At 43.4% G+C, this 26,096-nt stretch overlaps 1 protein-coding gene across 4 annotated transcripts in view; it reads right to left on the bottom strand.

Moving 5' to 3' along the window:
• The window catches only part of LOC139535580 (semaphorin-3F-like), a 94,987-nt gene extending 70,125 nt beyond the window's left edge, over positions 1 to 24,862 (bottom strand). For all 4 annotated transcript variants that reach the window (XM_071335131.1, XM_071335130.1, XM_071335133.1 and 1 more), the window contains exons 1-2: positions 24,475 to 24,862; positions 21,477 to 21,632 (exon numbers count right to left, since the gene is read on the bottom strand). In XM_071335131.1, coding sequence (XP_071191232.1) covers positions 21,477 to 21,594 — 118 coding nt within the window. In that variant the 5' untranslated portion in view covers positions 21,595 to 21,632; positions 24,475 to 24,862. The remainder of the gene's footprint in view (positions 1 to 21,476; positions 21,633 to 24,474) is intronic.
• Between the last annotated feature and the right edge of the window lie 1,234 nt (positions 24,863 to 26,096).

The following is a 26,096-nucleotide window of genomic DNA, read 5'->3' as shown; positions in this document are numbered from 1 at the left end:
GGCAACAGGACCAACTACAAGCTCAATGAGAGGGTGCTCTCTAATTGTCATACAAATCACAGATGAGATACCTCACACCTGGTTGCAGACAGAGTGCCTGTTGGTGTAGCCGTGTGGAAATGACACAGATGGATAAAGGAGGAATTGAAGTTATAAAGTAAAAAGGAGCAAGGCAGGGAGAGATGGAGAGAGAAGTAAAGGAACAAGTACAATGGAAGCCAGCGACTAACTTATTTTGGTCTGTCTATAATTGGGGTTATCACAGCCTTTCCTCTTCCTCCGAGGCAGCAGTGTTATGCTTTGATGCACCCAAACTGCTCTGTGGAGCTGAGAACTCCGTCTGGCCCTGGCCCTGTGTAAAAGCCCGGCATGCTCCAGTACTTCTCAGCACTCCTTTGTGGCCTCCATGTCTCAGCAATTAACCATCAACTGGGCATCAAACCATGGATGGAGAGCATCCCCTTGTTTGAGGGAAGAGATTAATGGATTCCCCATGCTGTGCCAAATGGAACAAAACCCAATCCCAGTATGTAAGCAATTAATATGGCATGTTATTGTTGGCTCTATTCAAGTAAGGAAACACGGATACACTGAAAGGCACGTCTCTAATAGTTACATCATTCACAACGAGGGGGCCCCAGAGTCATTTTACCAGAGTGCTTACTATTCACTTAGTATGAGAATGACTTCATATTGAGTTATACAAAGTAATCAATGTCATACTCTTCCAAAAAATCTGAATGTATAGTGAAGGGGCTTTGTGGCAACGATTTTGAACATCTAACAGAGGATTTGATCCAGTGAAAAAAAAGTGGAATGAAAAGGGTGTTCCACAAATGTAATGTCTGTGTGGTGTGTAGAACCATGACCACCCAGCATGAGGACCTAACAATACACAAAGGAGGAGGAGGAGGCAGGAATGAATGCTGGGAGGGTACCGGGTGTTCTGTACAGGGTCAGTAGTCTTCTATCTCTGGTGGCACTGCTGTTCTATTGAAGTAGCACAATGAAGCAGATGAACACAAAACCCTTTTAAGTGTTTGCGATTACAACAAGTTGTTCTCTTGTTAGGGTCTTTCTCCTTTGGTTTATTTCTCTCTTGTTTGAATTGTTTGTTTCCTTTTGATGTACATTAATTTTCAGTTTGTCTCTCAGTCTCAGCACTTCCCATGTGCGAAGGTAACAGCAAGAGACTGACCGGTAGGGCTTATTCCGATAATGGAAATGTGGGTAATGTTTAATTGTCATGCAAATGACCACAGTTGTCATAATTGTCATTTTTGTAGATTGTTTGTTGTTGTTGCTTGTAATGCATCATAATGCATCTTTGAAAATTAGCTACGACATCCCTAATGAATACAACACAGCTTTGGTGACACCTCTGTCTGTCACGACTTCCGCCGAAGTCGTCTCCTCTCCTTGTTCGGCGGTCGACGTTACCGGTCTTCTAGCCATCGCCGCTCCATTTTTCATTGTTCCATTTGTTTTGTCTTGTTCCCCGCACACCTGGTTTACATTCCCTAATCACACTGCATATATATATTCCTCTGTTCCCCCCAAGTCTTTGTGTGGAATTGTTTTTGTTTTGTGTTTATTGTTTATTGTATCGCGCCAGTCTGTTTTTTTCACCCTGGGCATTGCCTGTACCCTATTGGGGAAATTTTGGTGAAACTTATGGTTGTATTCTTGATGGTATTTTGCGCTTGTCACTTTTGCCGGTTGGCTTGAGTTGTGGCTGTTTGCGCCTGTCTGTTATTGCTCTTGGCAAATAAAGTCGCCTGATCACCTATCTCTGCTCTCCTGCACTTGACTCGAATGACCAGCAGCGAAAACACTGACACTGTCTTAAAAACGAATGGTATTGACCGCTTGTAACTCTTGGAAGTGAAACTTCTCCTCTCGACTATGCCATTCATTCTGCTCGTAAAATAATTACCAATTTTACCCACTTCATATAAAAATGAAAACCTGCTATTGGGTAAACTCGATTTACTTTAATATAAAGTTGATTCTTTACTGCTCCTAAAATGAATGTATTAAGATGATTATGACGATAATTTTATTTTGTTCACGGATTGTTGTCCATAATTGTTGGTTACACGATTATTCAATAATTGTGCCAGCCCTGCTGACAGGGTGGTACCACCTGCAATGAAGATTTTGCTGGGCATTTTTTTATCTCTTACCACGACTGCCAACCAAGCTCCACTCCTTCCATCTGCATCAGGTCAAAGCAGATGATATCAGAGGAGCTCCAGAAAGAACCACATGTATATCATGATAAAGGAGGTGCCTCTCACTTACTGGAATCTTAGTAATATTGTTCATCTGATTTGGACTGGACCACAGATATGATTTTTGGCCCACTGTTTGTTTTTGCTCGCCAGCTTTTCTTCTCTACAGCAGCTACACTAGAGACGTTGCACAGCTGTGAACAAGATCGAGATGTAGCCTTCTGCGATTCGCCTGGCCTCTATCCCACCGTCATGATGTTTCTGAAAAACAGTTTAATTGCCACGGCAATTACGCAAGACAAGTCAAAACGGAGCTTTGTGTAAGGTAGAAGGTAATCTGCTTCCCCAGGCAAGTTTCTCTTCCAGAGAATGCTCGGAGAGAATGCAGAATATCCGTTGAAGATCTATGGCTTGAATCAAAGCCAGAGAAAGTGCACTGAAGGGGAAATATTTGGGCTGTTGGATAATGTGAAACTGCAGTACATCAACTGCTAACATGTCCTAAATCAATTTTGACGGATGCTTTATGCACCAACCCCACACTGTCTCAGCTATGATATGATGTGGGAGAGCTGTTGGGTGTAGAAAAAAAAACATTGAATTGTTGCAATGTTCTTTTGTCATTCATAGCTGTAGTTAAAATACATTTCCATATGTGGGGACACAGCATTCAAAAAATGTTGAGACATATGCAAACCTATCTGTTTTTATCCAGTGGGCAGACAGGGTTTACTGTGAAGCTGAGAAGAATGGAGAGAGAACAACTTGGATTATCCATCCACTCTAAATCAGAATGTGTTGACATTGATACATTACCTTTGAGAACTCCTTTTCACAGATGATGTACACCACCATCGACCTCCAGACCGTTTCTATTTCCTCACAAGCTTCTGAAGAATGAAGTGAGAACTTAAGTTACTCTGAAACTGAGTACCTTACACCTACAATCACAAGATTCAGATCTGCTCTCCTGTATATTCCCATTACTCAAACCACAAGCACTGCATGGTTGCACACAGAGAGGCATTTTGATAACACAAGCATCTTCATAAACTGATTAGAGGAAAAACTATGTTGTTTAGCTAATCAAATTTGATCGTGGTGCAGCTGCTGTAGTAACTTGTGCCAGCCTCCTAGAACACAGACAAAAACAGTCAAGTAATGCCCATAGGCCTTCTGTATATCACACTGATGCAGATCAACATGATGTTAATCAAATGTGGAAATATCTGGCATGAAAATATCTTGCTGGCAACTGTTTTTGTGTTTGATACAGGAAAGTAGGAGATGAAACTCCATGACAGGAAATATGGCAGGCAGTTGCGTACCGCATTTCGGGTTTCACTGATGGATGTGAATCTCCTCTCCTTCTCAAATGGCAGCCATTGGCAGGTAACTTAAGAATGTTACTGAGAAGGAGAATTGGGGTTCTTTTGAACAGAGGACAATGACAGCTCAGCTGAGATAGAAGCCTGACTGTGAAAAAAACTAAACAAGTGATCCAAAACCAACTCTCAGTTTCACTATTGACCTAGAAACACTTAGCTAAGGGGTTGACAAAATACACCTTTGGAGACAATAAGAAAGTATTCATTGTAACACAACTCAAAAGCAAAATTGCAAAACATCTCCTGGACCTTCATTTGATAGGAGGCCATGAACGCCTCAGAGAGCAATATTATGATCTTGTATTGATTTACTCTCTCTGTTCTACGGTAATCCAATTAACAGGTCCCTCGTAGCTGTTTGAATGTAATTACGGCGTGTTAAAAAAGCTCCCATTGGTAATGCATCTATGACACTAAAAGCACTAAACTGAAGCCTCAGCTTAACTTTGGCTTCCACCACAAGACACTTTCTCTTTCCTAATAAAACCACAGAAATCATTACAAGTGGAACCATAATAAAGTCACTTCTGAGTTGTTTGGGAGATTTCGCAGTCTTGCCAGATTCTCTTTTCAGGAAGGCCCATTATTTATTACAGCTCCTAGACAAAACCAGAGCTGTGCTGCATGGGCCTTCCTGGCAATGCCAGCTGACGTGTGACATGGAGAGGCGTGGCTGTTATAGGGACTGGCATGGGGTTGGAGCAGTAGAACAGTGGAACAGGTCTGGTCAGTACAGAACCACACCCTCTCTCGCTTTCGCCATGGCAACATCATCTCTGTATAGTGCTGATTAGTAAAGAGAGCAGGATCCAAGATGAGTAAAGAGAGAAGATAGAGTCAACCTGGTATAGTGCTGATTAGTAAAGACAGCAGGAACCAAGATGAGTAAAGAGAGAGTCAACCCAAACTAGCCCAACAAGGTCACTACTTCTCCCTGGAGAGGACATAAACCCTAGCTCTATTAAACCCTCTTCTAGAGCCAGCATTCAATAAAACATTTATTTCCACCAAAAACCTTTTTGTAAAGGCTTTTGGGTATAAATGTCAGAGACTGGAAAATTCTGTCAATTAAATCATCTAAACTGCTTAGGTTTCCATACACCAGCATGGCCAGCAATGAGAAAAACTCATGCACGCACACACACATACACACCAAGCGCCATCTCGTGCTGCAACCGTGTCAGGATGTTGAAGAGTTAATTCCACAGTGCATTCTATCCTCCAGTGTGTCATTAAAACCACTGCATCTCATCCGCTCGGCATCGTTTATCTGCGCTCCGCTAATTAGTTACGATCAATTACATTTACTCAACGCTGCTTTCATGTCAAACACAACAGGAAAGAGATGCTTATGTGCCGCTGCTCTTTTGGCCCACCGCTTAAATATTCCCCCGGGTTGGTTGGTTGGTTTGTTTCAATAGCTCAGCTCAGCCTTATTTCTGCTGAGAAGGCAGGTCCCATTAAATAGACATAGCTCGCTCAGGGGTCCTGGGGTGGACAGAGGTGCATCCAGAGTGAGACCCTCCCTGGCTGGCACCCTCCTCTGCATGGTCACACACCCCCCTCCCCTGTAGCGGAAAATGAGGAGGTGCATTTAGTTAATAACATAGATTAAAATAGCCAACTGTCATCATCACAGCCGTGCTATGTCATTTACCCTAAGCTGACAGGGTTATGCGCTGTATCTTTTCTTACTCCACAGAGTAAAAAGCAACATTACAAAGGGGCTGATGATATCTGTCATCCAACAGTGAAAAAGCGTGAGGTTGAGTTGAGTAGTTTGTTCATACTGGCACTAAAGGAAGCAGAAATAAAACCTCAATGGTGACAAACACATGGACCCCTGCCTGACTACTCACTAGTAGCTCTCAACTCCAGGGAAGTGACCGCATGCTGCCACGGCCCACAGTGTACAGTTACAGACAGGGCTGCAGCCAAATCCCAACGCTCTGCCCCCAAACAGCTCACTCACTCCATCCCTATCCTCCTCCGCTAGTCTACAATTTTTGTCTCTCCGTCTCTCACCCCGTTCTTTTCCTCTTTCTCTCTATTCATATCCTGGAAGACACAGCATAAACATGCCAAAACTGGGCAAGTGGAAGAGAACAACTGTGGATGAAATGTGATCCATGCTGTAGCCCAAGAGAGAGATTGTCTGTGGACCGATGGAGAGCCTAACTGAGGAGGAGTGGGAGAGTGTAATCCTATCCTAACCTCTGCCTCTCTCTTTTTCGCATTTACTCCCTCTCTCCCTCTCTCCCTCTCTCCCTCTCTCACTCTCTCCCTCTCTCCCTCTCTCCCTCTCTCCCTCTCTCCCTCTCTCCCTCTCTCCCTCTCTCCCTCTCTCACTCTCTCTCTCTCTCGGAGTGTATGAGTGAGTGGTTCTTCTCAGACTCTGGGTTCGTTTGTCTTCCCACAGAAAGGAAATGCAAAAGAGGCTGTCGTGATACTCTGGGAAACGCCATGGGACGTCTCTGGGGGAGGGGTGGATTAAATACGCTCACTGAGATACAAACAGTAAAGTAGCAATAAAGTATTCATTAACCCCCATTCAGAGGGGAAGCGGGCGAAACAAGCGGCCAAGTTAATAAGTCAAACAGAGACTTAACATTGTAACCCCCCCCCTTTTTGATTTGTAAAACAATGGGACGCCATTGATGAGCTCAGGTTTGGGGTGCACCTGAGGGGGGTAAGAGAATAAGAGAACTCCAGAGCTGGAACAAATTGAAATGAAATCAGATGAATGAAATCTCCCAGGGTTAAGTGGAGTATTATGTCATAGCATTCACCAAGGCATTTAAAAAAAGCATTCTCTTTTCTCTCCACACCCATAATATCCACAGATATTTCCGATTACAACACCGGGCTCATGTCGACATGGCGATAGGCCAGCCAGAGGAGAGAGTGTGAACAATCCTCCCAGCTCCTCTGACTCCATCCTAGCACCCCCATGTCCACCCAAGGACTTCATTTTTCACCCATATTCAAAGCAGCTGTCGTCCCTTTGCATCTCCAAAGCGATCCTCTCTGGGGCCGACCTATAGAGTACATGCAGCACAGAGAGAGGCCTGTGGGATGCAGTGCAGGGCATTCATTGACAAAAAGGCCTGATGCCAGTTTGACACCCACCCCCAGGTCTCCCAGAATGTGAATGAACTTCTGTGAATGGGAGGCAGACCTATACAAACGCCCCTGTGGCTTGAGAGGCCTGCGGGACCTTCACAGGGGGAAGAGTGTGTGGGCGACACACAACAACAACAACAACAAGGGGAATGCATGCCGGGGTCCCCCCTTTCACTCCCTCGCCAATGGAGAGGAGGCACCACCACAGGGGGGGGGGGGGGTTGAAAAGATGAGCCACAAACAAAACCAGAGGGGGTAAAAGCTGCCCTGGCATGGCCTCAATTGATGTGGATGCGAGTCCATCTCCTCACATAACAATCAACACCTACCTACTCCACCAACATGCAAGAGGCAGCAAAGGGAAAAGTAGAAATCAGCATTTCAAAACGCCCCACCACAAAAGCATCAAAGCAACACGCATCCTATTACGCCTGAGTGCTCTTTGGGGCCACTTCCAATACATTGTGCCTTCCTAAGGGCTTAGTTTCCCCTGTTCCAAACGGGGGATATGACTACAGCTGACCAGTTGAAGAGGTGGAGTGGGGGGACTTGACAGTCATAAAGGGAACAGAGAGAGAGTGGGTGAAATGCTGATGGTAATTTAATCTAAGTGAGAAATAATGAAAACGTACTTGACGTTTAGAGGTCTACCTCTGGAAATTATATTGTTATATTATCCATATTATTCCAGCTTGTTGTCTATATCTGTTGCATGCATTGGAAAACACTTAGTTGGTATACTTTATGTAAAATGACCTGAAGTTAACGATGTAGCTAGCATTTTGATAAAACAGAATGCTTTAATGCCCAGAACTCTACGTTCAGACATGGGGCATGGAGTCTTCTTTTTTAGAAGTTGGTTTGCAACATCGTACTATGGTCAACTTATATGACCTTTTCCTCCTCAGGTCCAACTCAGTTGAGCCCATTTGGTTCAGGTCTAAACTTTACTCTCCCACTCTCATAACTCAGCTTGGTGACTGCGTGGTGTTCCCAGTGTCAGCCGAGAGAGAGAGAGACTACGGTAACAGAATCTCCGACTGACAGAAGGGTGAGAAATGATGGTTAGGCGGAATGATCAGAGGGGAAGGGCGACCTTGACCTCCACAGTCAGAGTAAGGCCTGCTGGCACAAACTTTCGGAGGAATTCCCACATAGCTCACCTCTTGGGAGAAAGGAGCTGTGTACATAAATGCATGTAAGAGTGCTACTGTCTATCTGTTTAAGACAAATAGGGTATGGGTTAAGTCCATACCCCATGTTACGTGGCATAACTCCTGAGATATACCAACAAACATCAACTAAATCAATAGATTATCCAGCTGGACACAGTTTCAGAGGATGGTTGTTGTGCGTCAACGTGCTCCCCATACTGCTGAGAGAGAGAGACAAGTTTGAGATTTAGCCAATTACTAAACAACAGTAGCCATGAAAGACAGGAGCCATCACAACCATCTTGTTCCCACCCTGACACCCTGAGAGAGATTTCCTTAAACAGATGGAGGACAAAACAAGATTAAAATGACATGAATGTACTGTATATCCACCCATGGATATCGTCCCCAACTCTACAGGCATTTTCACCTCGTATCTTAAAAGACACTTTTCCAAGTGCTGCTGTCATGAGCCATTGTGGTAACGGGAATAGCACTGGTGCTGTATTCTCCCTGTATCCAAATGACAAGACAAAGAAGCCTGTCAAGGTCATGGCTCAGTCAAACTGCACTTGATCACTGTGTGGGTCATTGCATTCAGGTTCTCTCTCTCTGTCTCTCCCTCCCTCATTCTCTCTTTTTCCCACCACTCCAGTAAATCAGATTATTTTAAGTTGGTCCTGTTATAATACTCTCACTTTCACCAGGGTTCTGTTTTCAGGTAGCCTTCCAGCCTCAGCTCAGGTTTAGGGAGGATACATACATGCATGCACACGTAACTAATTATTAGGCATCTAATCCATCTGGACTATCATTCTCACTGACACCTTAATCGTATCTTCCACAGGCTTAGCACTACATCTAAGAATACACTGTGGTTCAGGTCTCAAACTGAGAACATAGAGTGTCGGGTAGAACAGGACAAAGTCAGACAGGATTCTAGACCTGTTTATCCAGTAAGCACTAATGCTCTGTCTTCACTGGTGAGAAAAGCCACCAAATCCCACAGGATGTGCCAATTGTGCCACCTAGAAAAGAGTCACCTTGAAGGGTAAAACCCTGCAGGTGAGTGAAACATTTCAGTATCACTGCTCCAGTTTAACCTGACAAGCCTGTTCTGAAAGAGAGCTCATTTCTGAGAACCATAAATTGCTCTATCAGTTTCTGTATAATTTCTTTGGACAAAGTGACAATATAATCTTGCTCTCTAAGTTTGTCCATATACAGTGGCTTGCGAAAGTATTCACCCCCTAACATTTTTCCTATTATGTTGCCTTAGAACCTGGAATTAAAATTGATTTTGATTTACACAACACTTTGAAGATGCAAAATATTTTTTATTGTGAAACAAATAAGACAAAAAAAGTGTGCATTGAGTGTGCATAACTATTCACCCCACCAAAATCAGTACTTTTTAGAGCCACCTTTCGCAGCAATTACAAATGCACGTCTCTTGGGGTATGTCTCTATAAGCTTGGCACATCTAGCTACTGGGAATTTTGCCCATTCTTCAAGGCAAAACTGCTCCCGCTCCTTCAAGTTGGATGGGTTCCGCTGGTGTACAGCAATCTTTAAGTCATACCACAGATTCTCAATTGGATTGAGGTCTGGGCTTTGACTAGGCCATTCCAAGACATTTAAATGTTTCCCCTTAAACCACTCGAGTGTTGCTTTAGCAGTATGCTTATGGTCATTTGGAAGGTGAACCTCCGTCCCAGTCTCAAATCTCTGGAAGACTGAAACAGGTTTCCCTCAAGAATTTCCCTGTATTTAGCATCATCCATCATTTCTTAAATTCTGACCAGTTTCCCAGTCCCTGCCGATGAAAAACATCCCCACAGCATGATGCTACCACCACCATGCTTCACTGTGGTGGGGATGGTGTTCTCGGGGTGAGAAGGTGTTGGGTTTGCGCCAGACATAGCGTTTTCCTTGATGGCCAAAAAGCTCAATTTTAGTCTCATCTGACCAGAGTACATTCTTACATATGTTTGGGGAGTGTCCCACAAGCCTTTTGGCGAACACCAAGCGTGTTTGCTTATTTTTTTCTTTAAGCAATGTTTTTTTCTGGCCACTCTTCCATAAAGCCCATCTCAGTGGAGTGTACGGCTCAAAGTGGTTCTATGAACAGATACACCAATGTCCGCTGTGGAGTTTTGCAGCTCCTTCAGGGTTATCTTTGGTCTCTTTGTTGCCTCTTTGATTAATGCACTCCTTGTCTGGTCCGTGAGTTTTGGTGTGCGGCCCTCTCTTGGCAGGTTTGTTGTGGTGCCATATTCTTTAAAAAAAAATGTATAATGGATTTAATGGTGCTCCGTGGGATGTTCAAAGTTTCTGATATTTTTTTTATAACCCAACCCTGATCTGTACATCTCCACAACTTTGTCCCTGACCTGTTTGGAGAGCTCCTTGGTCTTCATGGTGCCGCTTGCTTGGTAATTTCACCTCACCAATTTGGACTATTTTGTGTATGTGTATTACATGAAATCCCCCCCAAAATATTTTTAAATTACAGGTTGTAATGCAACAAAATAGGAAAAACGCCAAGGGGGATGAATACTTTTGCAAGGCACTGTACAAGCCATCTGTAACTGTAGCTGCATGTAGTTCACTAAATGTCATTCCTTACCAATGGCAGAGAAGACTGACTTTGCTTGTAGACTGGAAATGTCTGTACAAGTTCTTTGTAAGAGGTTCAGTGTAACCTTCACAATATCAATATAAAAACAAATGTGTACAGGCCCCGCTGCTCTGGTACAGTAGGGAAGAAGTTATTCATAGTGTCTGGATGATTTGGATTTTCCAGCATGGCGAGGGAGCAACAGATGCAACAACATGGCTGTGAAACAGAAGTCAGACAGACAACACTGGGCATTTCTTTTTGGGACGATCTCAGTTTCAATGAAGACAAGGCTCTAAAAGAATCAGGAACCCGAGTCCAGCGAGGATGTCCACAGGTGAAAGTCGGAGCAGTGTAGGAACACTACACACACACACACACACACACACACACACACACACACACACACACACACACACACACACACACACACACACACACACACACACACACACACACACACACACACACACACACACACACACACACACACACACACACACACACACACATACACACACACATACACACACACACACACCAGCAGCAGCTCTGTTCCTGTGTGTGCTAAAAGAAATCACCACTGCCACTCCAGGAATCCCAAACACTCCACTCCCTTTGCATTTACTGCCATTCCCTTGTTAATTGAAGAGAGAAGGAAGAAAGAAGGAGTGAGAGAAAGTGGGAGGGAGTGTGAGAAGAATAGAGGGAGTGGTAGTAGTAGAAAGGGAGTGGGAATAGGAGAGAGGGAGAAGGAGAGAGGGAGTGGGAGAAGAGAGGGAGTGGGAGCAGGAGAGAGATTGTGGGAGAAGGAGAGAGGGAGTGGGAGTAGAAGAAAGGGAGTGGGAATAGGAGAGAGGGAGTGGGAGTGGGAGTAGGAGAGAGGTTGTGGGAGTAGAAGAGAGAGTGGGAGTAGGAGAGAGCTCTGCACCATGAAACTGAGCGGCTGAGATGGGGAGGGCTATGTTTAGATGACACACTGTCACCTTCAGTTTCCCTCCCCAGAATAATCCGCCTGCTGCACTTAGGGTCCCTGCCGAGCACAGTGGGGATTGGACCTGCCTGTGTCTCCTGTTCCTCCACAGAATCTGTTTACACACTTAATGACACACACACATATGCACTCCGCACACACGCACTGCCACACAACGGATCCCTCATGAATGCATGAAACAGAGACTTATCAACATCTATCATTCAGCAACTGGGCCCAGATGTGCACACACTGAGCAATGCTGCTAACTCTTATTTAACCCCAATAGATTCCAGAGAGAAGCCCCAACCCTTTATCAGCTTCAAAAATGAGGACCACCCAAGTGGTTTTTGATACATATTCTCTTAAAGACTTCATGGCTGTGGTCTCAGTATGGCATAAAAACCTGGTCTCAGCATGACTCCCTGCTTAGATAGAGGTTAATTAAAAAATAAATAAAATGGCCACATGGCCTTAGGTACTGTACTGTAAGCTTTCTGCAGACTCAAGTGCCAGCTGGCAAGATTCTGTGACAGCGATTCTATAACCCATCACCACAATGACCGCAATTCATGGGCTGTCATAAAAACTACAGTGTGCCTATACTGACCAACACATGAAGATGTGAGACAATATTACAACTGAATTTAGGACAGTATGTGCAGAACCACTCCCCCATGTGTGACCCTTCTGGGATCGCAAACCCCTCTAACACACCACCTGATGTGGGTGAGGGTGAGAGGGTAAGGGTGAGGGGGTGCGGTGGTGAGGTGGGGGGGAGGGGGGGGGGGGGTAAGAGTGAGGGGTAGGTGTAAGATGAAGGCAGCTTTCTACATGACTAATCCTGTCAAGTAGGAAACACAGCTCTGCGTTTAGTGCTCTCACGCTGTGTAAACAGATTTACAAATAGTTTTGGTTAATTACTAATCCATGGAGCTATACTGTTGGTATGCCAGCCAACCACACTCCCCTTCACCCCTTACACACCCTTACCTTCACCTCCCCTCCACTACTCCCCCTCTCACTTCCCCTCCCATCTCTTCCCTTCCACTCCATTCCCCTCTCCTTCACCCCCTCCTGTCATGTGGACCACAGTGGAGGATCAACACTGGTTTTGGAACACAAGAGCTCAATCTACTGACCTCACAGCATAGAGCTTCAACAATCTCTCTCTCTCTGTCTCTCATGCACACACACACACAATTTTGTACACAAACCATATGCATCTGACAGAGTGAGACTTGCTTGCCTGACAGAAGTGACACACTTGACACGTGTATCATGAATACAAAACCCAGAGAGAAAGGCAAGACCAGGCAGTGTTTCCACATATCCACTGGCCTTCATCTGTCTCTGGTTAACAACTATATTACAGATGAGCGCTATGTGCCTAACACTTAGCGGAGCACAGCATTTCTCACTAAATATAGCTGCTATGGTGAGAAACTGAGGTCTGGGCCAGGGCCAATGTAATATATATTCTTTAATGCTTTGTCAGTAATTACCTCTCCACCACTGGCCTGCTAACTGTAATTAGAAAACATAGCCAAACATTTTCATCTGTGCCAGATGACAGCGGTTTGGTTTCATAGATTCAACACGTCTTGTGGTCCATAAGAGTGTTATGAGCTAGGTATTCGGTCTAAAGGTGTGTCTAAAAGTGTATGCTTGAGGTGCCATGAAAATCAGGTGTCCTGGAGTGCAGGTAGTTTGCCCCTGGTGATGCGTTGGGCAGACTGCACCAACCTCTGGAGAGCCCTGCGGTTGCGGGCGATGCAGTTGCCATACCAGGCGGTGATACAGCCCGACAGGATGCTCTCAATTGTGCATCTTTAAACGTTTGTGAGGGTTTTAGGGGCCAAGCCAACATTTTTCAGCCTCCTGACGTTGAAGAGGCCCTGTTGCGCCTTCTTCACCACACTGTCAGATTGTCAGTGATGTGCGCGTCGAGGAACTTGAAGCTTTCCACCTTCTCCACTGCGATCCCGGAAAGGGGCATGCTCCCTCTGCTGTTTCCTGAAGTCCACGAACAGCTCCTTTATTTTGTTTTATTGACATTGAGTGAGAGGTTATTTTCATGGTACCACTCTCCCAGGGCCCTCACCTCCTCCCTGTAGGCTGTCTCATCATTGTTGGTAATCAGGCCTACTACTTTTGTGTTGTCTGATAACTTCATGATTGAGTTGGAGACGTGCGTGGCCACGCAGTCATGGGTGGACAGTACAGGATGGGGCTGAGAACGCACCCTTGTGGGACCACTGTGTCGAGGATCAGCAAAGTGGAAGTGTTGTTTCCTACCTTCACCACCTGGGGGAGGCCTGTCATGAAGTCCAGGATCCAGTTGCACAGGGCGGTGTTCAGACACAGGGCCCCGAGCTTAATGATGAGCTTGGAGGATACTATGGTGTTGAATGCTGAGCTATAGTCAATGAACAGCATTCTTACATAGGTATTCCTCTTGTCCAGATGGGAAAGAGCGGTGTGCAGTGCGATGGCAATTGCATCGTCTGTGGATCTATTGAGGCGGTAAGCAAATTGAAGTGGGTCTAGGGTGTCAGGGAAAGTAGAGGTGATATGATCTTTAACTAGCCTCTAAAAGCACTTCATGACAGAAGTGAGTGCTACGGGGCGATAGTCATTTCATTTAGTTACCTTTGTTTTCTTGAGTACAGGAACAATGGTGGACATCTTGAAGAAAGTGGGGACAGCAGACTGATTGAATATGTCCGTAAACACTACAGCCATCTGCTCTGAGGACGCGGGTAGGGATGCCGTCTGGGCCGGCAGCATTGCGAGGGTTAACACACTTAAATGTCCTACTCACGTCAGCCACGGAGAAGGAGAGCCCATAGTCTTTGATAGCGGGCCGCGTCGGTGGCACTGTGTTATCGTCAAAGCGGGCAAAGAAGGTGTTTAGCTTGTCCGGAAGCAAGACGTTGGTGTCCGCGCCGTGGCTGGTTTTCCCATTGTAGTGCGTAATTGTCTGTAGACCCTGCCACATATGTCTCGTGTCTGAGACGTTGAATTGCGATTCCACTTTGTCTATATATTGACGTTTTGCCTGTTTGATTGCCTAACAGAGAGAATAACTACACTGTTCGTATTCAGCCATATTGCCAGTCACCATGATATGGTTAAATGCGGTGGTTCGCGATTTCAGTTTTGCGCGAATGCTGCCATCTATCCACGGTTTCTGGTTTGGGTATGTCACAGTGGGTACAACATCTCCTATACACTTCCTGATGAACTCAGTCACCGTATCCATGTATTCGTTGCTGTTAGAGGCTACCTGGAACATATCCCAGTCCGAGTGATCAAAACAATCTTGAAGCATGAATTCCGATTGGTCAGACCAGCGTTGAATAGACCTTAGCATGGGTACTTCTTGTTTGAGTTTCTGTCTATAGGAAGGCATGAGCCATGAGTCATGAGTCATGATCTGACTTGCCAGTGGGAGGGCGGGGGAGAGCCTTGTAAGCATTTCGAAAAGTAGCAGTGGTCCAATGTTTTCCCAGCGCGAGTACTACAGTCAATGTGTTGGTAGAACTTCGGTAGCGTTTTCCTCACATTTGCTTTGTTAAAATCCCCAGCTACAATAAATGCTGCCTCGGGATATGTGGTTTCCAGTTTGCATAAAGTCCAGTGTAGTTCTTTGAGGGCCGTCAGGCTTGAGGGGGAATATACACGGCTGTGACTATAAACAAAGATAATTCTCTTTGGAGGTAATATGGTCGGCATTTGATTGTGATGTATTCTAGGTTGGGTGAACAAAAGGAATTGAGTTTCTGTATGTTATCACAATCACACCATTCTTCCCGGAGAGTTCTTTATTCCTGACTGCGCGATGTACTAAGAAACCTGACTGTATGGACAGGGACAGTATATCCCAAGAGAGTCATGTTTCCATGAAACAAAGTATGTTAAAATCCCTGGTGTCTCTCTGGAAGGAGATCCTCGCCCAGAGCTCTTCTAATTTATTATCCAGAGACTCTAAAGCGGTGGATGGTGTGCACGCCTCCTGAGTCGGAATAGAAGTCCACTCCGAATTCCTCTTCTCCGCCGGTGGTGTTTTGGGGCCGCCTCTGAAATAAGTTAAATTGGCCTGGGAGGTACAAACAAAGGATCCAATTCGGGAAAGTCATATTCCTGGTCATAATGCTGGTGAGTTACTGTCGCTCTGATATCCAAAAGTTATTTTCGACTGTACGTAATAACACAAAAAAATTCTGGGCTAATAATGTTAGAAATAACACACAAAAAAACTAAATCCTGCACAGTTTCTTAGGAGCTAGAAGCTGAGCTGCCATATCTGTCGGCGCCATCTTACCACAGGTTTTTGGAGGTATGTATGAAAGTGAAGCCATTGTTGAAAAAAGAGACTGGTGGGACTTTTTCTGCAGAAAGTACAGATTGGGTCATCAGATATCGTTTCCCACAAGCAATCTTGTAGGATTTTTTGTGAGGATTTAAGACCTACTTTGGAAAGGAAAACGAATGCCATTCCGGTGCACATCCTCTCCACCCTCTGTTTTTTTGCAACAGATACTTTTCAGCGGGCGGCTTGCTGATCAGCATCTCACAGCCCTTGATGAGACAATGTTTTTGATACAATCATCAGCAAAACCAACAGTAATACATAAAATGTTTATACACCAACAGGTTGAAGTCAAGAGGGGTTCCTTTGCCATCAATGGGTTCCCAAATACGAATGGAACAATACCTCGCCATAAAAGCACCATCCCAAAACGATTTAAACTTTGTCGACAGAAAAGGCTTCCACTCTTTATGTATAGGTAATGTGATGCGGTGGCAAGGTGACAAGGTGGAATGCATGACTCATTCATTCTGCAGAACAGCAATTTTGGCCTATATGCCTACAGGAGGGAGCTTTTGTCACGTCTACACCCGCTCCCTCTCCCTGGCGCTCGTTGTTACCAGTTTACTCATTATTACGCACACCTGTCACCATCATTACGCGCACCTGCGCCTCATGAGACTCACCTGGGCTCCATCACCTTCCTGACTACCTCCCCTTTATCTGTCCCTTTGGTTCTTTCCTCAGGCGTTACTGTTCCTGTGTTTATGCGTAGACGCTACTGTTATGTTGTCTCGGTCCATGTTTGTTGTCTTATTAAACGTTTCACCTGCAACAGCTTCTCGACTCTCAGCGTCTCGGTTACAGCTGTTGAGGATGGGTGGCTTATTGGTGAGTGTTGCCTACTCATTTGAAGTATATTTGCCATTGCTAAAGCAACTTGAGTTGTTCTAATGGTCCTCTCTTTGTAACTATGTTTTTTTTTACTGGCCAAGCCACAACTGAGCGAGCTGAAAAAAATGGAATGTTGTATTCAATCTCTGATATTAGCACCTCTCTTTCAGTCTCAGAAAGGTTTTTTTAATTCGCTTTTTTTAGTTGCGCCATTGTAATTCATGGTACAGCGTATAGGCTTTAAAGGGATGATTTTGACTATATGGTTAATAAGGGGTGTTTCGAAATGAAAACAGCCAAGGTCATGCACCAGCACTGACGCTGAGAACAATAGGTATTTATAAATAGTTATCGCCAACCGGTGTGCCTATGACACTCATAGGATTGTTTGATAAATCACACTTTTTCTATGTGTACGACCTTTCCAAATTACTTTCGTAACTAGGATTTTAGAATCGTTTCTACTCAATTTTGATACGGTGCATTTGGAAAGTATTCAGACCCCTTTTTCCACATTTTGTTATGAGGCCCGAGGTGTTTTAATCGGCATATGCTTACTTTGATTATAACCTTATGATAAGCAGAGTACGGTGTTTACATGACTAATGCCATACTCGGCCTACTGCCATAATCAGTTTAATATCAAATTATTAGTGTGCATGTAAACAAACATACTCAGGAGTTCAGGATGAGACAACTCTCTCTAATGTATTCCTAACCTAAGTAAACACTTGGGCTATTGTCTGTACTCTGTATCAATGTTGTAATGGTTTAAACATTGACGAGTGGAGACAGTGAGAGGGCACCACTGGGGGATTAGCTGAAAGATGAACTGGCACTAAGATTTATAAAAGGGAAAACAACTATTGCTAAACAGCATGTATTTTATTCATGGTTTTTAAATCCTTCTCTGTTGTTGTTCAGGTTCTAAGGCGTTAACCCAGAAAAACACTGGCAAATAACACTTTAGATTACAGATACATTAATACTGTACTTCAAGGGCACTGCCATTCCTGAGTGCAGGGCCTTTAGCCCTGAAGGGGAGTTTTTAACCCCAGCAGTACCCGAAATAGAAAGTCTGCTGCTACCCCCGGCATGGATGGGGAGGATGCAGATGACAACTGTGAATGAAAGACAGGGGCAGTCATTCAGTGTAGCTTCCTCCTGCTCTGAGATACCTACCGCTGATATTCCTGACCCCAACCACGGTGGTAACAGTTACCCCTTCCGGTGGATTTGGTCCTGTATGCCAATGGGGGAGTAATGTGATGTCACGGCATTCCCACCATGGTCCATAATTCCAGAGACTACACTGGAGAACAGCCGCTTCAAATGTCATTAACTCCGTCAGGGAAAAGGTGAAAGGCAGAGTAAAGGTGCATGTATAACTTCTCTCTAGCAGTTAATGGGAAGCTAGAAACAGTAAACACAACCAATTATGTGTGAGTATACACACTAGTGTGCTCTATGGTCATATCAGCATGTTTCTAGTGATGATGGTTGCAGGGGAGGGCTATGTCACCTTCACAGCCATGGTCATGTTATTTACAACTGTGGTGGCTCTTGACCCTGTGCCTTTTACAATAAAATGAAACAAAAGCTGACGTTCTATAAGAGTACAATAAGCATTTAGTCAGTTATAGTAAGCTACGTATTTACCAGCACAGCTGTAGCCAGGGTTCACGTGTGGTTTAAGACCTCAAAAGGCAGAGCTATAAGCATGAATTTAGATCCGTAATGCACGAGCAGAAATGTGTCAGAGGGGGAATATGGGCCAACATAGTAAGGTTACACTTATCTGTGATGCAGGGGAATTCTATACCAAAACATAATAGAGAAACTTCCCTGGAGCAATGCCTAGCAGTGCATTTGTTCATCCAAATGATTTGTCATTCTCCATGGGTATTGTCAAACTGTGATACGGAACGAGTAATCTGTAAAAGTACACAGATACATCTGTTGTAATCTTTAAATGGATTTACAAGGGGCCTTGCATGTAAACAATCACTTAGTAGTTGTCACATTGGAGGCCTGTATTCTCTCACACAATCCTTTTGCATGGCAATAAACCCAATCTGGAATAATGCCTTTACCCTCCATTTATTACATAAATATAGAACTGTGTTGGTCATCGAGTTCCGTAGAAAGGAATATTATTTTTTGGCTCAGGCACACAGAGTTACGGCAGATTTCACTCCCTATGAATTCCTGCTGGCTCGGAACTCAACTTTGATCCTTAAAATACGGTCATTGGGGAAAGGCTCAAACTAATTCACTGTTTTTTCAAAAAAATTCCAGGCACTCTGACTTACGTGCGAAGAGGGGCGGAGACATTCCCTTCTTGGGGATTTCTGGAGACAGCAGTCTTGTCTGAGCTACCCCCATAGAGTGCAATTGATTATCTATGGCGACTCACTTCTCTTTATGCCTAAGTTAGGTTGGCAATTTAAACAAGCTGTGCGGTATTGATTACACAGATTCCTATAAGCTCTCCTAACTGAAGCAGACTTCACAGCTCCGGCTATCAAAGTCCTTCACCTTGGCTGTGATCCTGCAGGGCAGGAGACAGTTATAAGCCTGTCCAAAGTCTACTTTTCCAAGGCGCTTACCTCATGCTTTCGCTAGCTACAGAGGAGTATCCTTTTGATGGCTACACTTCGTCACTGTGGTTCATATCAACAGTTACATAATTTAGCTCCAAAACATACTGTATGTGCAGTACATAAGCATTTCTAACTATCAAGCATTAGAGTGAATATCTTGAGACATACTAACACATCTGCATTTAATGGACACTCAGTCAGTAGACCAGACTGTGGATCATAGATGGTGTTCCCCGGGGAAACATTTAAGTGAAGCACAAAATAAAGGGGAAAGAAAAAAAACAATTAAGAGGTTCTTGATTTACTCTCCACATGTGTACGACCTGTTTTAATGGGGAAGTGAGGGCCTCTTGAGTAAGAGGTCACGGTCCTTAAACCGTCTCGGGAGAAACAGAGGTAATCAGTTTTTGGCAGGCAACCAACTTCGTAATATTGAGAGACCGGACCGTCAGGTAACCAAGAGAGGGATGTAAGCTTAAAGTTTTTAATTTGAGATATGTTTAATATGATACAGCACCTTTATACGGCATGTTCATAATGAGTATATTCTAGCAAAAAATATATCATGATCAACTTCATGCTGTGCCAAAGCCCATAGCCAAAACATCTAAGGGTGCTATAAAGAGAATCTAAAACTTGTTGCCAACAATCTAGTAACCTAAATTGCTGGCCAATAGTCAACGTATTCTTGCAACTGAAGTGAAGAATTATAACACTATGATACATCGGTGAGGTCACCAAGAGATTAGAAAAACAATTAAGTGCATTTCACAATATTTAAAGGCAAAATGGTCTCTCCAGAGCTTTGGAGAAAAGCAGAGTCAGTAGACTGTGAAATGCATGTTGACTGGGGAGAAAAACAAACAGGTAAGCAAGAGAGCCAGGGACTCCTCTCTCTTCTCGTCAGCTAAACAATACTGCTATAGTAAGCTGGTTTAACAGAAATGAATGACTCTTTTAGAGTCTTGCAGGTGAATAAAGAACTGGCTACAATTTCGAGTACATACTTCTGAGAAAAATATTTGAATAAAAAGTAATCCATTATAAGAAAGGCATTGAACCGAAAAAACGAAAAGACCAACCTACAGTTGAGTAAAAGCAATATATTTGCAGATATTAAACTAGAGAACTGGGTAAATAATATTTGGAAAAAAACATGAAAGAATTGCTGAGCTCTGGATACGTGCTCAGTGACATGTAAAATCCGACTTGATTAAAAAGGGAAAGAACCTTTAGTAGTGAACTGTGCCAGTCCAGTTAATTAAGTCAACTGGTGCTGTGGAGAGAGCCCAGGGAAATGGAAGCAAAGCAAACAGGGGCACTGCTCAGTCCCTTAGCTCCGCTCCGGCTGCTAATCGCAGGCTAGATCTGAGAGTGGGACAGACCTTAGGGACAGACAGCGCTCTGCTTGGCTGAACCAGGCAATTTGCTCTCAGTAATACCCGCTACCTGCTCCCTCCCTACCCCACCTCATCTACATGACCACTGAAGTGCATGAACAAAGCCCTGAGATGTGTCGTTCTGTAGAGGGACCCCCAATCTGATAATGGCCATGATAGTGTTATTATTACATGCTAATATGCTGCAGGCGACGTCTTTTTAATGCATCACTTTCACCTTTAGATTGTTCCTTATAACTAGCATTCTGTACCAGACGCAAAAGGCTTCTCAAAAATACACTGTTGTCTTTGTTAACCTCAATTTGAAAAAATAAATCCGTCTTTGTTTATGTTTTTAATTATTCGTACATACAGTCAAGTGGAAGCAGCTGCTGAGAATTACCATGCCAGGATGTTTAAGAGGGGAAGCAAATTAGCATCGCATGATTTGTTAGTGGTCACTGGGACGGGTCTGCGGTGTAACCTGAGAGTCTGAGTTCTTCCTATGGAATCTAGAGCACTTATCAAAGCCAGAATCATCCCATTTATCTGATCATCAACTCATCAGTCACACATAAGGGTGCACACACACATTGCAGAGTAGCAGAAAACAGCAAATGAGGCGATTCTTTTAAAGATGATACACAGAGCTATTAGAGAAGAGCACTGCATGAATTCAAGACACCATGTAGAAACCACTAGCACAAAACTTAGTGTTTTGTGCTAGTGGTTTCTACGTGTGGGGATGGGATGTGGTTGGGGGAGAAATAGACCAGAGACGTTTGCCTCTTACCTTTGAAGGAGATGAAGACGCGGGGTGCAGCATGAGGGTCGATGATGTTGTGATTGCACAGAGCCCTGACAACCAGGGCCAGGAGCATGTGGACCGTCCACAGACTGTCCAACAGCATGGTAAACCAACCTCCAGGAATAGAACGATCGCAGAACACTGGAGGAAAGAAGAGGTCAACAATTAAAGATTTAAAAACTTCCGCTGCCAAAAGCTATACACATTATAACACAGCATCCTTGAGTGTAGATCTCGAAACATTGGTGTTCAGTAGAGCTTCTTTGTGAGAGATGTGAACATCTGAAGTACATCACTGATGTTCAGGGATTATAACCAGACCATTGGAAACTAAGCCTTTCGAAAGTAGAGCATCCAGCCTTTTAGTTTTCTAAACAATTCCATTTGGCAAGAGTCATATTTGACCTTTATGTATGTGTGACACAATGATGGGAACATCAAGCTGGTCTCCTCCACTGTTCCCTGCCTCTTGTGCAAGAAGATCCTGTTGTCTTCTAGTCCCACCAAACACAATCCTCTTTCATGACCACCAACCCTGTGCACTACTCTGTAATTATGTACTGTAGTCACCTAATGTAAGGTTCTACCTTGTCTTCTTCACACAATATACCTTGTTTTCACAAAATTCAGTGTGACAAATGGTCACTGATGTAATCTCATCTCTACAAAGGACAATACGGTACTGAAGATAAATAAAATCAGTCTTGCCAGAACCACTGGGAATGTTGATTGAAACTGTATATAACATTGTAATTAAATTGTGTAATGGAGCCAACCACATCAAACAGGAATGTGCAATAAACTCAAGTTATAAAGGGTAAGCAGAATACTGCATGCTTCTTTATGGGTATACAGGGTTGCCTAGAAACGTTATTTAAAAAATCTACAAATTGGTCTTATTTCATGGCTTTAACAGTGTAGGACGGATGCCACTGTAATTATGTTCACCATAATAAAGCATGGATCCACGGATATTGAGGCTTGGATAAAAGGTAAATCTACAAATTGTAACAGGGACACTGCCAACCTTCATATTCTCCTAATTCCCACAGGCAAGGAGCTATTGTGCTATTACTTCAGCTGTAACAGGGAGCTTCTGTGTCCCGTAGCCCAGGGTGCTATGGCTCAACACTTCAATTCCAAGAAGCATCACATACACATTGGATTTAACACAAGTACTGTATCACTTTTACATTGACGGCCATCTAACCACTCTGCATGTGATTGCCAGAGGGCACATTTTAAAGGGCACTTCCACCACAAACACAAACTCAACATGTAGACTGCTGGAGAGCTGGAGCCAGAGACTACAGTCCAAAATATATCCTCGAACCAAACGGGTTGGTTAGGGGGGATTTACAAGTATAACCATCAGCTCAAACCTCAGCTGTTTATGGGTAAGTTATTAACTGGCCAGCTATTTATTCTGAGTCAAGTGCAGATATATTTACACAATTCAATTAAACAACAGACTATTTACAAATTACATTTCAACACACACCACATAGGCAGACACAAACACACATACAGGCGCACACACACACACACTGTCACACACACAAAGGGATGACGTTCCACTTGAGTTGATTATCTAAACAGGTCAATCTAATGTATTCATCTTTAAATTCATGAAGAAAGTGCAGGAAGTGTAATGGCAGTGTAATAGCGTGGGCCACGGTAAAACATATTTGGCGCTAAATACAGGAATCAAGGTCAGTAGCCTTGACATGGTTCTAATCAAAGGATCAACCATGTATAATAAACATGACATCTACATTAAGGCAACGTATCCCCCACCCCATCGGTTCACTGGCATTTTGAACGGTTCCTCGTTTATTACTTTTATCAAGACCATTCCAATAAAAGGTGAGTGTTGACCAATTGTCTTTTCGCAGTTCTTGCATGTGTTTTAGACAGCCAAACTTAACTTATTGCTATATTGTGAGTCAAGAGTCAAGACAATCGCCATGTTGAGCATGATTTACAAGCGCAGGGTGGTAAAGACCACTATTACAACGCGCTTTCAGCCAATCACCCTCCCTGCTTGGTCCAGCCGCGCTTGTAAATTCAGCCGTCTATAGGGGATCGTATTCCAAGAGTAGCCTACATTTGTGCATGTTCCCAATTATTTGGAAATTAGCTATTTTTCCCTTTCAGGCGTGGGTAGGCTAAATACTGCATTGCTTTTCTTAGAGACATTTGTGCGCTGTTAATGATTTGTGCGCGTTTACCAGCAGCAAAATAAACTGTTGATGACTAAATCTATCCCGTCCGTATTTTTATTCTAAAAAGAAAACACCTAGGCTATTACAAAACCATTTTGAACAATTTTTGAATTGTTATGCTATTTTGAAAACACTTCAGCTGTCAAATTCCAGTGCGAACAAAGCAATAGGCTGTGGATAAGTAGTCTGGCAATTTAATTAGATCATATCGATACATATTTCCTTAATTTCACATCAACACTATCGGTGTTGGACTGCGAGAGATAAAGCTATACATTTTTCTGATTTTAAATCTGTAAACAATCTGAACCTGGTAGGAGTCCATGCGCAACTTGCAAGAGTGCATATAATAAATTAAAAATACAAATTTAAAGCACGTTAAAACTCACTGACATGAAATATAATATTTAGTTCGATGTTAATAACAAAGTCTAAGTGTCCAAATATTACTCTCACACTTTCAAATGCAAAAGTTCATTATCATAATTGAAATAGCCTCATGATGGTTTTCATAAGGCTAATTAAGCCTAATCAAATTAACATGTTTAACGGTTACAATGCCAGTACAGAACTTATAAAACCAAATTGGCACTGTTATTTTGAGGTAACCAAATGTCCCATGTAACACACCAGTAAATTAAACAGCATAGGTCTACATCTCACGGTAATATAAAGTAAATGAAAAATGACAGGGCTGTGCGAGCCAATTGCAGGCTGTTTGAATGCAAATCATTATCGTTATAAATAATTAGGCATACCTGATTGTCACTTTACTCTCCACAAATAACTTTGAGTCCAAGTCCAACCTTACAAGTCATCGAAGAAACCAACAGAATTCCACGGAATCGTTCGCCTCAATTCTCCAAGTTTAAAATGTATTAAGATCCGGGGTGCCGTGGCCCCGTTGCAGGAGTCCTTATAGAGATACACCTGGAGCACGGTGTGTTTACCGCTGCCCGGTCCAATGCTCATGAGGCGCAGCTGAAAATATCGTCTCTCCAAGTAAATCTCGTGTAAGTTTAATGACCAGAAGTTGTGACAAGTCCAATGTGACAGCTCCTTCAAAATTGTCAATTTAAAGAATTCCTCGTCTGAAACTCGGCTAAACATGCAGCCAGTGTTACTGGTGAAAGTGTATTCGCTCCTGACTGCTGGGGAAACGCGCTGGCAGGTGGATGCAATGGCCATTTGCGTAAAACACACCCACTGGGCGGGAAGTACCTTAGCTGCCACCGCCCATTCCTCCAGCATCTAGATGAGCAGGCTTTTAGAAAATGTCGGATTATTGTGGTGATTAACTGGACAACAGTGGCCCTCAAACCAGATTGCTTCCACAATTATGAAAAACACACACATTTAAGGCTTTTTGCTTTGATAGTGTGTTACCAATGTATATGACCTTAAACCTATATTATAAACTCTTATCGACGTCTATTGTAATTACAGTGAACACTTACAATTTAGTCATTTAGCAGACACTCTTATCCACAGCGACTTACAGGAGCAATTAGGGTTAAGTGCCTTGCTCAAGGGCACATCAACAAGCCAGCTCAGAGATTCTAACCAGCACCCCAACGCTCTTAATTGCTAGGCTACCTGCCGCCCCTACTAGCCTACACATTGTTATAGCCTACGTGTAGACCTTACCTGCTCACAGGGCATACTGCCTTAGTCTGTATGATAATGATATGAGAAGAAAATATCAGAGATGAATCCGGAATTAAGAAGATTAAATCACTTACCTATGACGGAACATACTGTACCTGACTGCAATAACATCTTGGTCTTTGACACGTTTCCATGAACAATTTCTTTGATGTTGGAATGTAGGTGTGGTGTATGGACACAAATGAAGACAGACAGCCACTAACAATATAGCAGGGAGGCACACATCTTGCCATACATCAACAAGAATGAAGTTCAAACACAGTTACATGGATATTGTTGCTTGACTCGAACGTCAGACTTTTGGCAGATTTACATTAGGTCTGTATATTATAGGCAGTATTTCATTACACAAAAACAGGAGTAGCATACTGTATTGCTATTACAGCTGAGACAAACTGACAAGATTACCTTCAAACAAAGGTCAATAAAACATTCACCTTCAAATATTCTACATTCACCTTTGAACGGCTCCTTTCCATTGTTAACAAATCAGAGACTTGCTCATAGAACAGCAGTGACTTATCCTGTAACACAGAAATATGTATAATTCCAATGTTACAAAATAATTCTCGAAACTGTAATGGATATGAAAAATATGTTAGAGAAAGTAACCTCTATTATCTTTATGTTTTCAGCACTTGGGAATGGGAATTACTCAAAATCCTGTTATTCATACTCTATTTCTTCCTTTGGAATTTATATTACCATGTCT

Source organism: Salvelinus alpinus, chromosome 12 (genome assembly GCF_045679555.1).
Source record: "Salvelinus alpinus chromosome 12, SLU_Salpinus.1, whole genome shotgun sequence".
In the NCBI taxonomy this organism is placed as follows: Eukaryota; Metazoa; Chordata; class Actinopteri; order Salmoniformes; family Salmonidae; genus Salvelinus; species Salvelinus alpinus.
The sequence above is the reverse complement of the archived record's forward strand: the minus strand, read 5'-3'. Positions and strand labels throughout refer to the sequence as shown.